The sequence below is a fragment of the Cervus canadensis genome, chromosome 28 (assembly GCF_019320065.1).
Source record: "Cervus canadensis isolate Bull #8, Minnesota chromosome 28, ASM1932006v1, whole genome shotgun sequence".
In the NCBI taxonomy this organism is placed as follows: Eukaryota; Metazoa; Chordata; class Mammalia; order Artiodactyla; family Cervidae; genus Cervus; species Cervus canadensis.
The window spans coordinates 20,531,267-20,546,218 of NC_057413.1; the positions used below are offsets into that span (position 1 = coordinate 20,531,267).

Here is a 14,952-nt window from a genome sequence, read left to right on the forward strand (position 1 = left end):
CCTGGAGGTCTGTCCTCGGCAAGGACCTCCCTCTGACCTTCAAGTGCTCAAAACCTGGTCCCCAACTGGAATTAGGAAGGTGAAAAATTTCTCTTTCATTTTCATACATGCTTTAGAAAAGCAAAATGTTAGCATCAGCTCCAGACTCCACGCGTGTGTGGAGCATACTTTCCAATAACCAGGCAGGTAAACTTCTACCTGGGCTTGAAACCCCCAGTGAGACAAGAAAACTCAGATCCTCCCTCCCTTCCCTACCTGAACACTTCTTCCTCCAGATCACAGCTCCAGCCACCACAACCACCACGAGGACAACCAGGCCAACAATGATGCCCATGGTGAGGAAGGAGGTCTGAGGAGGTTCTGTGAAGGAAAGGGAAAGGCCCCTCAGGCTTGAGTCCTGACCTTGCTGAACTGAGTCCTGGAGGACTCCTGCTTTATCTGAGAGGAAGCTCCAGCCGCATCTCCCTCCTTACCCCATCTCAGGGTGAGGGGCTCCTGAAGCCCCTCATGTTGCACACGGCATGTGTATCTCTGCTCCTCTCCAGAAGGCACCACTAGGGCCGCCCACTTCTGGAAGGTCCTGTCTCCTGAAGGCCTGGTCTCCACAAGCTCCATGTCCTGGGTCTGGTCCTCCCCATTGTGCTGCCAGGTCAGTGAGATCTCCTCAGGGTAGAAGCCCAGGGCCCAGCACCTCAGGGTGACCTCACGGTCAGAGATGGGGTGATGGGTCACATGCGCCTTTGGAGGGTCTGAGGAAGAATCAGAAAATTTACAGTTTGTGTTACCTCCATGGGTCACTGAAGCAGCATCATGTGACCATCCTGAGAAAGGACAGAACACTGATTTTTTTCCCCAGCTTTACTGATGCATACTTAACAAAAACTGTACACATTTAAAGTGTACTACATGTTGCTTTGATATATATCTGCACTGTGAAGGTAATTAATGTATCCATCAACTTACCTTATGTGTGTGTCTGTTTGACAGGGGTGATGAGAATGATAAAGATCAATTTTAAAGTATACAATACAGGATTATTATTAACTATAGTCACCAGGCTGTACTTCATATCCCCAGATGTATTATGAACTTTTTTACCGGCTGAGCTATGGAACATTCAAGACCATGGTGTTGAAAAAAGCAACACAAGAGCTAGATAACAGCCTCAAATCAGAGATCAGGGATGATCTATATTAGTCCTTGGAAATTTCTAGAATGAGAGACTAGGATAGGAGCTCTAAAAATGGGAGGGGGAAAATACAGACTGGTGGAGGCTGAATGACTCAGAAAAGCTGGAGTCAGGCCTCCTTAGATGCTCTCAGTGAGAACATATCTTGAGAGAGAAGTCATGGATCACAAGATGGTGGCCAGGGTCAAATGGCACCGCTGACCAGCTATTTCAGGGATGGTTTGTTTCCTGCTTCTTCCTCAAAGACAGTGGATTCCTTAATTGTCCTTCAGAGAAGTGGGGCCACTGGTGACTGTCTTGTACAGAATATGAAAACCTGGGCGGATTTCCTCCTTCTCCTGACGAGAACCTGGGGCGCTGTTCCCACAGGGACCCTATTTTCCTCTCCTCGTGGGAAGCCAGCTCCAGCCCGCGGGGAGATCAGGGAGGCCCCGCGCCCCTCGTACCTGCGCGCAGCAGCGTGTCCTTCCCGTTCTGCAGGTGTCTGTGGAGCCACTCCACGCACGTGCCCTCCAGGTAGTTCCTGACTTTATCCGCAGCACCTGCCGCCTCCCACTTGCGCTTGGAAATCTGAGCCGCCGTGTCCGCCGCGGTCCAGGAGCGCAGGTCCTCGTTCAGGGCGATGTAATCTCTGCCGTCGTAGGCGTCCTGCGAGAACCCGCGGAGGAGGCGCCCGTCCGGCCCCACGTCGCAGCCGTACATCACCTGGACCGTGTGAGACCCTGACCCGCCCCGACCACCCGCGGTGATTAAACCCAAACTGAAAATGAAACCGGATCAAGCCCCGCCGGCTCCTCCCGGGTCGGGGTGCGGGTGTGTTCCGCAGTGTTGGGGTGACCCTCGGACCCGCAGACTCGGGGCGACCCCGCCGGTCCCTGGGGATGGGTGTCGTGACCTGGACCCGGGCCCGCGTCGCTCACCGGCCTCGCTCTGGTTGTAGTAGCCGCGCAGGGTGTTCAGGTCCTCTCGGAAATCCTGTGCGGTGTCCTTGAAAATTCGCGTGCTCCGATTCCAATACTCGGGCCCCACCTGCTCCACCCACGGCGCCCGCGGTTCTGCCCTCGGATCCGGGGCGTCGCTGTCGAACCGCACGAACTGCGTGTCGTCCACGTAGCCGACCGCGATGAAGCGGGGCTTCCCGAGGCCGGGCCGGGACACGGCGGTGTAGAAATACCTCATGGAGTGGGAGCCTGGGGGCGGGAAGGGGTGAGACTCGGCCCGACCTCCTCCCGGCGCGGTTCCCGGGTCCGAGGTGATGGGGCCGGGAGGGCGGAGGGGGCGGAGGGCCAGCGAGATAGAAGAGGTCGAAAACCGGCCCGATCTTCGAAAGGGGTGGAAAGGACGGGTCGGGAAGCAAGAGAGGGACAGGCCGGGACCCGGGAGGCGGCGGGCCTGGGCAGGGGCGTCGTGGTCGCTCCGTCCCTGGGTTAATGCCCCCCAGACTCCCGAGCGATCCCCTCGCCCTTCCCCGCAGAGGCCGTTCCCTCCCGACCCTGCACTCACCAGCCCGGGTCTCGGTCAGGACCAGGACGCCCGAAAGGAGCAGGAGAAAGGTTCGCGGACCCATGACTCGCATCCTCTGGGTCTGAGAGAAGCAGTCTAGGCGGGTCGGTGGAGACTTTATAACCGGGATCCGCGGAGACGCTGATTGGTTTTTCTAGAAACCCGTCACCCAGTAGCAGTGAGAACTGGGGCCGCGTCACGAGTGTCCAGGCAGGAGGGCTAAACACAGGTTGTGAGAGAGAAAGTGAAACTCGGGGAGACGGGGAATCCCCAACACGGAGCGTCCCAGCCCCTGACTCCGCCCTTGACCCTGAGATCCTGAGCGGCTTGCGCTCCAGGATCCTGAGACTTTGCCCTGATCCCTCCCCTCCTGCTAGGTAGAATGTTCAAACTACCTAATAATGCACCCATCTCACAGGCTAGCAAAGTAATGCTTAAAATTCTCCAAACCAGGCTTCAACAGAACCTGAAACCTAAACGTTCAGATATTCAAGCTGGATTTAGAAAAGCCAGAGGAGCCAGAGATCAAAGTGCCAACATCCCCTGGATCATGGAAAAAGCAAGAGAGAAACATCTACTTCTGCTTTATGGACTGTGCCAAAGTTTTTGTGTGGATCAAAACAAACAGTGGAAACTTCTTCAAGAGATGGGAATACCAGACCATCTGACCTGCCTTTTTGAGAAAACTGTGTGCAGGTCAAGAAGCTACAGTTAGAACTGGACATGGAACACAGACTGGTTCCAAATTGGGAAAGGAGGACATCAAGGCAGTATATTGTCACCCTGCTCATTTAACTTACATGCAGAGTACATCATGTGACATGCTGGGCGGGAAGAAGCACAAGTTGGAATCAAGATTGCCAGGAGAAATATCAATAACCTCAGATATGCAGATGACACCACCCTTACAGCAGAAAGCAAAGAGGAGCTAAAGAGCCTCTTGATAAAAGTGAAAGAAAAGAGTGAAAAAGTTGGTTTCAAGCTCAACGTTCAGAAAACTAAGGTCATGACATGTGGTCCCATCACTTCATAGAAAATAAATGGGGAAACAATGGAAATAGTGGCAGACTTTATTTTTTTGGGCTCCAAAATCATGCAGATGGTGACTGCAGCCATGAAATTAAAAGATGCTTGCTACTTGGAAGAAATGCTACAACCAACCTAAACAATATGTTAAAAAGCAGAGACATTACTTTGCCAACAGAGGTCCATCTAGTCAAAGCTATGGTTTTTCCAGTAGTCATGTGTGGATGTGAGGGTTGGACTGTAAAGAAAGCTGGGCACTGAAGAATTGATGCTTTTGAACTATGGTGTTGGAGAAGACTCTTGAGAGTCCCTTGGACTGCAAGGAGATAAACCAGGAAATCTGAAAGGAAATCAGTCCTGAATATCCATTGGAAGGACTGATGCTGAAGCTGAAGCTCCAATCTTTGGCCAGCTGATGTAAAGAACTGACTCATTGAAGAAGACCCCTATGCTGAACAAGATTGAAGGCAGGAGGAGAAGGGGATGACAGAGGATAAGATGGTTGGATGACATCACTGACTCGATGGACGTGTGTCTGAGCAAGCTCCAGGAGATGGTGATGGACAGGGAGGCCTTGCCTGCTGCAGTCCATGGGGTCACAAAGAGTCGGACATGACTGAGCAACTGAACTGAACTGAACTCTCCTCTGAGAGCTCTTTGTCCCCCTGTCTCCCTGAGTCCTAGCTCTGGGGCTGTTTGAGATTTTGATTAAAATATCTACACAATCTTACAAATTAGTGAGGACCCCAAGGATAGTATTATGTGACCACTTCTATGCATATTTTCCATACCACGAATAATACACTTTAAAGATTATTGTTTCTTTATTTAGAATAATATTAATAGAAAAAGTTTAGTTGCTCAGTCCTGTCCAACTCTTTGCGACCGCATCCATTGTAGCCTACCAGACTCCTCTGTCCATGGGATTTTCCAGGCAAGAGTACTGGAATGGGTTGCCATTTCCTTTTCCAGAGGATCTTCCCAACACAGGGATCTAACGCAGGTCTCCCACATTGTAGGCAGATGCTTTACCGTCTGAGCCACCTGGGAAGTCCTAAAGGCTGGTTATAATATTAATAATCAATGTGTTTAATATGAATAACTAGTTCCCAGAATAAACAGGGTAGTGAGAAGCATAGAGCTTTTTCCATTGTTTCCAAGTATCTTTCCTGTCTCTTTCACCAGAAGATCACTGGATATTCAGGTCTGCGTCTGCATTGAATCTGTTATTTTGATTGTAGTCTGTGAAAGTGAAAAAGCCCGCACATATGTAGGAATAAACTTTTCAGATAATTGTGGATGTTCATCTTGGATACAAAAGTAAAACTGTACAAATTGTAGTTTCTCAAAGGTTTTTTCCAGGTGGACCTGAAACAATATCATTGACTATTTTCTATTCTGTTACATTAAAATCCATATGCCTATTTTGCTCTTTGAACATCTCTGGTACTAATACAAGATTTTTACAAAGTAATACATTGTTTCACTAAATTATACAGATCTTTCTGCTCATTCATTCTTTCAAGAACAGTTGTTTTCCATGTGAAAGAGGGTAGTTCAGAGCACACAGAGTTTTTCCTTGGGCCATAAGAGTTTCAAATTTGGTAGAAGTGCTCGGTGTGTACTTTCCATCTCATCACAGAAGATGCTTTCAAAATGTGTATTTAAGAATGATGATTAGGAAACATAAGCATTTTTATTTACTTTATTTTTAAAAAAATTATTTTATTGAAGGATATTTGATTTATAATGTTAATTTATGCTGTATAGCAGAGTGATTCACTTATACATGTGTATATATATATATTCTTTTTAATATTTTTTCCCCATTTTTTTTCACCATTTTTTCCCATTATTAAGGACAGATAAGAATTTTTAATGTGTCATTCTGGATGTTTTAAAGCAAACCTGATAATTGGTTTTCTTTTTTTCTACAAGAAAGCTTTGGTGAAAGTAGTTACTAGTGCAGTTTGCTACCATAGTCTGTTACTGCTAAGTGATACATCAAAGCAAATGTCAACATAGTGAGAAGTCAAATAATATCTGAGTGATGCTATGAAAGTAGTTTTCACCTCTGGGATCTCAGGAAAGGGTCTCAGTGACATCAAGGGTTCCACAGCCCACACTCTGAGAACTGGTGTTCTGAGTGAACCAGGGTGTCTCCCAACTGATCCCTGCCTTTGCCTCCTCTTCATTTTGGAAAATGCTTTTTCCTGAGCTGGACTCCCTGCCCCCTCAAACTTAACTGAGGGCCCTGCCCCTGGGCTCCTCTAGGAGAGAACTCACCCCCTAGAAAGTGATGCCAGAGAGTGTCCTCAGTCTGGGAAGGGAGTTGGGGGGACAGATATTTCCCCCTTGGAACTGGGGACAGTTTGCACCTGAAGGTGCCAGACCCACTCATAACCTAATTTGACTTTGTTACACACCAGCTTAATATGTATTCATATTCCAGACAGAAATCTGACATAGTGTCTAAGAAAAGTAATATTGGCCCTTTCATCTCACGTGGTCTGATGCACCTGACTTGAGGCCAACAAATCATGAAGAGCAGTCCATTCCAAGAGAACATTCTGTGGTGAAAGAATTGTTCCATGTCTGTGCTGTCCAGTCAGGTAGCCAGTAGCTACATGAGGCTATTTACATGTTAAAGTGTCTGTTGTGCTGAGCACTTTTATTTATTTTAATTTAAATAGCAATATGTGGCTACTACCTAGCATATTGGTCAATGCATATCCAGAATGTTGTTAATCTCCTGTCCTTTTCCCCTAAAAGATACTGTGTGACTCATTAATGCACATTAAAATAATCTTAATATTGAAGTCTTGGATTTGTCTGTGCAGGTCTTAGATATAGCTTTAAGTACAGCATGCTCTGAAATCTTTTTTAATGTGTATTTTAACAGATAGAATGTTCCAGCATTAGCCAAACCATGGTTTATCACCATAAGGTCATAAGTGTTCAACATTGCCCATCACTAGATATAATCCTTGAGCTCTTGGTGTTTTCCTTAACTTGGTAAACATAAGGGCACAGAGAAGTCCTCATTTAGCCCAAGAGGATGTGTTTATTGAACACAACAGATATCAATACTTTGTGGGACTTGTACATACTTGTAAAGTTGTGAAGCAGAAGATACAATGTTAGAATCCACCACCTTACTACTTTTTACTTACTGCTCCTGCTATACTTTCTCCCAAATTCCATCAGTTCTGTTTCCCTTCACCCTTGGACCCCTCTCTCTAAACAAAAATATACATAAATTTTTTTACACTTGTGGAATGAACAGTTTTGTGAACCAAAGATTCAAATCATCAAAGTATATAAATCTTTACTATGTCAATCAGACACTCACAAGATACAAACATATACCCCTATTCCAGTGGAGACACATAAAAATTTTTGGCAAACAGGTAACATGTCTCAATGTTCTTCAGCCAAAGACCACCAGGAGCAAATCTGTGGGCAATCAAGATGGATTTATACTGGATACAGCGAGGGAGATCACAGAGCATCAGGGACGATGGTGTCCTTGTAAGGTGTTAGAACATATACAGCCAGGAGTCCCCAAACTCTGAGCTTGGACCAGTACCTCCTATCAGATCAGTGCCAGTATTAGATTAGAAATAAAGTGTACAATAAATATACTGTGCTTGAAACATCCTGAAACCATTCCTCCCATCCCTGGTCCATGAAAAATTGTCTTGCATGAAATCAGTTCCTGTTGCCAAAACGTTGAGGACTGCTGATATACAGGATGTGGGCTTTGATTCTGAGAAGCATCTATCTATGCAAGCCTGGCTCACTCCAGATTGGGTGTTGTCGGGAACCGGGGGCAATTCCAGGACTGGGAACCTCATGAGCCTCTGCTGTAGGGAGGGCAGACTAGAGCGAGGACACAGCGGTGACTGGGAGGAGGCAGTGGTCTCTGGATCAACTCAGGGGGAGGTTTGGTACATGGTGAGGGCACAGGGCTGCCTGGTGGGTCTGAGCTCACGCCGAATGCCGTCGTGTTCTGGTTTTGTCTCTCTGTGTCACGCACTCAGATGTCCTTGTCTGATGCTGATCTTCTGTGAGATGACTTATGTCCAACAGGAGAACAACACAGATGGGTGGTGAGCTCCAGCCCAGCTAGAGGATCAGAATGTACATCCTAGTGTATGAGCTGAAGGTGATCTGTCAAGTGTCTACAAACATAAGGGATTTTTAATCCCCTGTAATTTTTGAAAGCATTTACCAGCACACAAGAGAATTGAAAATATACTCAAGCCTATACAAAAATAAATAATTCATGTTCTTCCCCTTATTCCCCATTCACTCAAGTCCTCTACTCAGAAACAAGTGTAGTTAGACATTTTTCAATTTTCTTTCTAGAAAAGTATACTGTACATTAATGAATACTGTTAGGTCAGTAGAAGAGCACAGGCCACAGCCTGGGAGAAATTATTATAAATTCACTTATCTGATAAAGTGAAAGAAAGAAAGTGAAGTCACTCAGTATTGTCTGATTCTTTGCAACCCTGTGGACTGTAGCCTACCAGGTTCTTCCATCCATGGGAATTTCCAGGTAAGAGTACTGGAGTGGGTTGCTATTTCCTTCTCCAGGTGATCTTCCCAACCCAGGGATGGAACCTGGGTCTGCTGCATTGTAGACAGATGCTTTACCATCTGAGCCACCCAGGAAGCCCATCAGGGAAATCTGATAAAGGACTTTGTTTTAGAATATACATAGAACTCCTCAACTCAACAAAATGAAAATAACAATTTAAAAACAAAGTCTGAACAGACACTTCTTCTAGAAGATATAACAATGGAAATGTATATGAAAAGATGTTAAACTTCTTATGTTGTTAGGAAAGGTAAATTACAAAGACAGTAATGTGCATCACACCTGATGGAACATCTACAGTCCAAAAACTTGTGATGCCAAGGTTGGAGCAGCAGCAGGATGCAGAGAAGCAGAAACCCTCACTTACTGGGGCAGGAATAGGAAGCAGTGCAGCCACGAGAAATGAGAGTCAGCAGTTTCTAACGAAGCTACACAGAAACTCTCCATCCTGTCTACTGATCAATCTAGTATTTCTCCAACTCATTCGAAAACTTATATTTGCACAAACCTCTGCACACTCATGTGTATGTCAGAGCGCCCCTTAAGTGTGGGCTGCACATAGTGACTTTCTTCTAAAGACTACAGCGTTAAAAGTGGGGAAGTAAAAATAGAAGTTCACAAAGAAACCTGGGAAATGTACCTTAGCCAGGTGATGAAGTGAACTTATTAGTGATATCCCAGTGGACCGTGTGTACCCTTGATGACTGGAGAATGTCACTCATCTCTGTGGTCCTCTTCCCCAAAACCCTTTGCTCCAGTCAAATCGAAAGATGTTCTATTATGTCTCTGAGCAGTACTCCCCAAAACATCAAACTCATCAAAAACAAGAGAAGTCTGTGTGACTGTCACAGCCAGAGGAGCGTGTAGGAGACACAATTCAGACTAAATATCTGTCTTTGATAGGATCCTGGTTCAGGTTATAGGAAAACTAATGAAGTCCAAATAAATTCTGGAGTTTATTAACACTGTATCAATATTAGTCATCAGCTGTGAGGAATGTGTCATGGTGGTATAAAATGTCCTCACAGAGTGTGGGATACATAGTAACTCTTACCAACTTTGCTATTTTTTGGTAAATCTCAAACTATACTAAAATGAAAACATTTTAACATCAACTAGAAAGGAACAGGAAGTGGAAGAAGCAGTTAACAACTTTCCAGGATGTTTTCATCAATGAGCTTCAGAGAGGAGACAAGGAGAGAAAAGATGGAAACCTGAGACACCGGGAGGGCTCCAGGGCTCTCCTCTCCTCTAATCCTTGCTGTACCCTTGAGCCTGACCCCAGAGCTGCTCAGAAAGCACCTTCACCCCCTCATTGGACCAGGGCAGCCATCTCTGTCGGACTCAGACCACAATGCACCCTCTGCCTTCCCTGTGCAGAACTGGAGAGGGAAGAGTGGCCGTGCCCCCGTGTGGCCACAGGGCTGATGCCTGGACACCTGCGCTCCCCTCTGACCTCCTTCCCAGAGACCTGCCCAGGCTCTCCTCAGGCTCCCAGCGGCGGGTCAGTGCTGTGCACACAAGCTGGTGTCCATCAGTGTCAAATTCAAAGCCCGAACTGTCACCCAAAATACACGCTGGCATGGACATTTCTCTCGCCATGAAATAACCAAGGACTTTGGCTTCAGAGAGGATCAGATATCAAGGCTGTAGTGCCAGGCCCAGGGTGGGGCCCACTCACATACAGCGTGTCCTCATTACCGAGGGATGGGATCCTGAAGCCCAAGTACTGTCCCTTCTTCTGGCTACTGCCAGCCTTATGGACTCTCCCTCCAGGGAATCAGCTCTGGAACCTCCATTCCTAGGATGCGGTAGAAGAGGGGAGGAAGGGGAGGGGGAGGAGATCCCAAAGTGCCTGTAAAGGTGGGGAGGCTCCTGGAGAAGTGGGGAGAGGCAGGAAACATGACCTTATGGGATGGAGGCCTCGGGTGTGGAGGGGAGGAACCCGAGAGGAGAGGGTGGGGGAGGGTCACTGCGGGGAGGAGAGCACAGGGAGGCGGGGTCTGTGTGGGGAGGGGCACAGGGGCTTCCGGCCTGGGCGCTGGGAGAGGCTCTGTTTTCCACCCAGATGATAAACACACAGGTGTCAGCTCTATATTTTGCTGGTAAATTATCCTCATGTTTTCGGCATTTTTCTGAAATTACAGATATCCGTTCAGTTCAGTTCCGTCTCTCAGTTGTGTCCAACTCCTTGCAACCCCATGGACTGCAGCAAGCCAGGCCTCCCTGTCCATCACCAACTCCTGGAGTTTACTCAAACTCATGCCCATTGAATCGGTGATGCCATCCAACCATCTCATCCTCTGTCGTTCCCATCTCCTCCCAGCTTCAATCTTTCCCAGCATCAGGGTCTTTTCCAATGAGTCAGTTGTTCACATGAGGTGGCCAAAGTATTGGAGTTTCAGTTTCAACATCAGTCCTTCCAATGAATATTCAGGACTGATTTCCTTTAGGATTGACTGGTTGGATCTCCTTGCTGTTCAAGGGACTCTCAAGAGTCTTCTCCATCACCACAGTTCAAAAGCATCAATTCGTCAGTGCTTAGCTTTCTTTACAGTTTAACTCTCACATCCATGCAGGTATGGTGTGACTCAAGTACAAGTGGAAGAAGGGAAAAGAAAAAAGGAGAGAGCAAAGGAGATTGAAGGAATTCCTCTCTTCCAGAGAAATACCCCCACCTCAGTCCCCACTCCACACACCTCCATACACGATGCTGGGCGAGGGGGTGGGGCAGGGAGAATCAAGGGAGGGAGAGCCCATCCTCAGCTCACAGTCAGGGGTACTGGGACATTGTCCATTTATTTGCTAAAACATCGGGGACCACTGTGTCAGAAAGACTGGCCTAACAGCTTGGGAAAAAGACCTGCCCAGCTGGTGGCCATGAAGGTGGTTCCTGGAGATCAAAGGACAGGACTTGGAGAGGAGCCTGGAGGCCACGAGGGTGACAAGGAGATCAGGCATGAGTCTGGGCCAGGGGTCCCCCTAACATTTTCCAGAGGCAGGAAAATGATCTTCCGCCTCCCTAGACCTACACTCAAGGACACCAAAGGGGGTACCCCTCCTCTCCAGGCATCACTCACCTTCCACCCTCTGAAGCCTCAAAGAGTACTCTTCTACTCTGAGTCCTAAGAGCCCAGGATCCCAGCCTCCTGCCTCTTCATCCCCTTCATGGACCTAATAGACAGAGACCTGATGTCTGACTCCCTCAAGGCTGATCCCTCCACTTTCAAACCTAACTTTTTGCTCTGAGGATGACCCAGGGTTTAGGGTCAGGGATCCCAGAGAGGGAAGATGCCCAGGGCCCCACAGGCCGCAGCTGAGCCAGGCCTCCAGCTGCGCAGAATCAGCGGATTCTGGAACAAAACCCGGGGGTGGGAATCGAGGAATGCAGGCTCTTCTTAGCTGAGGTATAAGTGAGGTCTGTCGAGGGGTGAGGGTGGGGTGGAGGAAATCCGCCTTTCTACGGGGTCCTGGGGGATTTTGGTCAGAGGCAGGGACTCTTAGAGCACAAGAATGCTTAAATTCCTAAAGCCTCTACCATCTGAGTCCGAGGAGAAAATCAGTGCAGGCAGGTCGGTAGAGACCCTAAAACCAAGAACGGGCTCTGATTGGCTTCTAGAAACCGGATACGCAATGGGAGTGAGAACTGGGAACTCGTCTTGAGTCTCCAGGCCCAAAGGCCCGACAGTTTGAGAGGAGAGAAAGTGAAACTCCAGAGAGGTGGGGAACCCCTCCCCCTACTCAACACTTGCCTCCCCACCCCCCAGACATCAACTTCTACCCTAAGATCTGGATCGCCTTGCTGGGGACCTGGGACTTTGCCCTGACCCTGCTACTCCTGCCTGGAGGACCCTGTTACACTGTCTCCCTGAGTCCATGGCCCATTACATGAAAGACATTTTTATGGAAAATAACTATTTTCAAAATAAAACAGTAAAGTGAGAAGTGATCTTTCTAGATTTTACATTCTTTCAAAAGTTTACATTCGTTTCTTATATGTCTCAATAGAATACTGAAGACTTTGCATATCTGCTTCTGTATTTAATCTTTTTGATTGAGTATATGAAAAATATACTCACACTAATAGGTAATGCAAGTATCTTGAATAATGTTTTCAGATTATTATGGTTCCCACTTTGATACAACACTAAAACTACACAAGTGGTAGCTTCTTAAAGGTTATTTTTCAGTGATAACCCATAACTATCACTGAATATTTCCAAATCTGTTGCACAGGAATTCCAGGTCTGTCCTGTACATTGAGTGAATATTGTACTAATGCATGATTTTTTTAGTAGTATATTGCTTCCCCAAGTTGTATAGATTTTAAAGTGTTAACATTTAAGATTAAGTTAACATTTACGATTAGCGAAAATTCACATTTGTTAATATCACCACAGTTGACACTGGAAAAGTGTGTCGGTACTGGGAAGCTGTCAAGATTAATTTTTTCATGAGAGCTTGCATTTTGTTATCGGCAGAAAGTAGTGTCAGTTGATAGTCTAGGAAGGGATAAGCTCCCATTCCTTATGCCAAAATAACTAAATGTAATCAATCATAGTTTTCCTGTTCTTCATTCTCAAAGTGAAAATGGCTTTCCATAAAAAAAGAAGCTAAGTCAACTCAGAAAAATTATTTTCCTTGGGACATTGTACCTTAGAATGTAGCAGAAGCACTTTATGTGTGCTTCCCATTTCATCCTATCAGATATTCTCAAATGTGGACTTAAGAATGGTGACTGTAGCAACATAATAATTTTTAATACTACAACCTGGATATTTTTCAGTGAAACTTGCTTTTCTATTCTGCAACTGAATGGTGGTGAAGAATACAAGAATTGCTATTGCTGTTTGGTGAAATAGCCCCTATTTCTGCTAAGTTTTACCTCAGAGCAAATGTCAGCACAGTGAAAAAGGTAGGGGCTTCCCTGGTAGAGCAGTGGTTACTAATCTACCTTCCAATGACAGGGGATGTGAATTCAGTCTCTGTTGGGGAACTAGGATCCCACATGCCACAGGGCAACTTCTGAGCCCATACACTCTAGAGCCTGTGCTCTGCAACTAGAGAAAGCCCCTATACCTCAGTGAAGACCCTGTACAGCCAAAATAAAAGATAAAAATCAATAAACTAAAAAAAAAAGGTGAATAAATTTTTGATAATGTTATGAAAGTCATTTTGACCCATAATTGGGTCTCAGAGACTTCAAGGTTTCCATAGACCACACTTTGAGAACTTCTGTTCTGAGTGAAGCAGGGAGACTACAAGCTGGCGGCTTCCCTTGTAGCTCAGTCTGTAAAGAATCTGCCTGCCATGCAGGAGACCCAGGTCCGATTCCAGGGTTGGGAAGATCCCCTGGAGAGGGAAATAGTAACCAACTTCAATATTCTTGCCTGGAGAATCCCATGGACAGAGGAAACTGGAAGGCTACAGTCCATGGGGTAATAAGAGTCAGACACGACTTAGCAACTAAACTGTCACCGCAAGCTGGCACTGACCTCTTTGCCTCCTCTTCACTTCTGAGAATACCTCTTCCTGAACTGGACTCCCTGCCTCCCAAACATTTACTTATTAGGGCTCTGCCTCTAGGCTCTTCTAAAAGAGAACTTACTCCTAGAAATCTGATGCCAGAGTGTCTCCATACACACAGAGAGTTGGATGACAGGTGTTTCCCCTTTGGAATGGGGACAGTTTGTGCCTGAAGACAAGAGAGAGAAATTCATTTGTGACCCATTTTGAATTTGTTCAGTTCAGTTCAGTCGCTCAGTCGTGTCCAACTCTTTGTGACCCCATGGAATGCAGCACACGAGGCCTCCCTATCCATCACCAACTCCGGGAGTTTACTCAAACTCATGTGCATCGAGTTGGTAATGCCATCAAACCATCTCATCCTCTGTCATACCCTTCTCCTCCCACCTTCAATCTTTCCCATCATCAGGGTCTTTTCAAACAAGTCAGCTCTTCATATGAGGTGGCCAAAGTAATGGAGTTTCAGTTTCAACATCAGTCCTTCCAATGAATATTCAGGACTGATCTCCTTTAGGATGGACTGGTTGGATCTCCTTGCTGTTCAAGGGACTCGCAAGAGTCTTCTCCAACACCACAGTTCAAAAGCATCAATTCTTTGGCACTCAGCTTTCTTTATAGACCAACTCTTACATCCATACATGACTACTGGAAATCCATAGCCTTGACTAGACGGACCTTTGTTGGCAAAGTAAGGTCTCTGCTTTTTTAATATGCTGTCTAGGTTGGTATGAGCAAGCATCTTTTAATTTCATGGCTGCAGTCACCATCTGCAGTGATTTTGGAGCCCTCCAAAATAAAGTCTGCCAATGTTTCCACTGTTTCCGCATCTATTTGCCATGAAGTGATGGGACCGGATTCCATGATCTTAGTTTTCTGAATGTTGATCTTTCAGCCAATTTTTTCTCTCTCCTCTTTCAGTTTCTTCAAGAGGCTCTTTAGTTCCTCTTTGCTTTCTGCCATAAGGGAGGCTGTCATCTGCATATTTGAGGTTATTGATATTTCTCCCGGCAATCTTGATACCAGCTTGTGCTTCATCCAGCCCGGCATTTTGCATGATATACCCTGCATTTACGTTAAATAATGCATTTGTTGTTGGTACCAG

General features: G+C 46.3%; 1 protein-coding gene across 10 annotated transcripts in view; it reads right to left on the reverse strand.

Moving 5' to 3' along the window:
• LOC122429686 (BOLA class I histocompatibility antigen, alpha chain BL3-7-like) overlaps nt 1-14,952 on the reverse strand; it is a 199,148-nt gene that overhangs the window by 90,066 nt on the left and 94,130 nt on the right. For 6 of the 10 annotated variants that reach the window (XR_006266098.1, XR_006266099.1, XM_043450244.1 and 3 more), the window contains exons 1-5: nt 2,693-2,922; nt 2,110-2,379; nt 1,636-1,911; nt 474-749; nt 256-360 (exon numbers count right to left, since the gene is read on the reverse strand). The exons of 2 other annotated variants lie outside the window; for them this stretch is intronic. Coding sequence is in view for 5 of the 8 variants with exons in the window: in XM_043450244.1 (XP_043306179.1) it covers nt 256-360; nt 474-749; nt 1,636-1,911; nt 2,110-2,379; nt 2,693-2,765 (1,000 nt within the window). In the remaining 3 variants the exon portion in view is untranslated. Of the gene's footprint in view, nt 1-255; nt 361-473; nt 750-1,635; nt 1,912-2,109; nt 2,380-2,692; nt 2,923-14,952 lie in introns of those variants that run through there. 2 more of the 10 variants (XR_006266100.1, XM_043450227.1) reach the window with 2 other exon arrangements.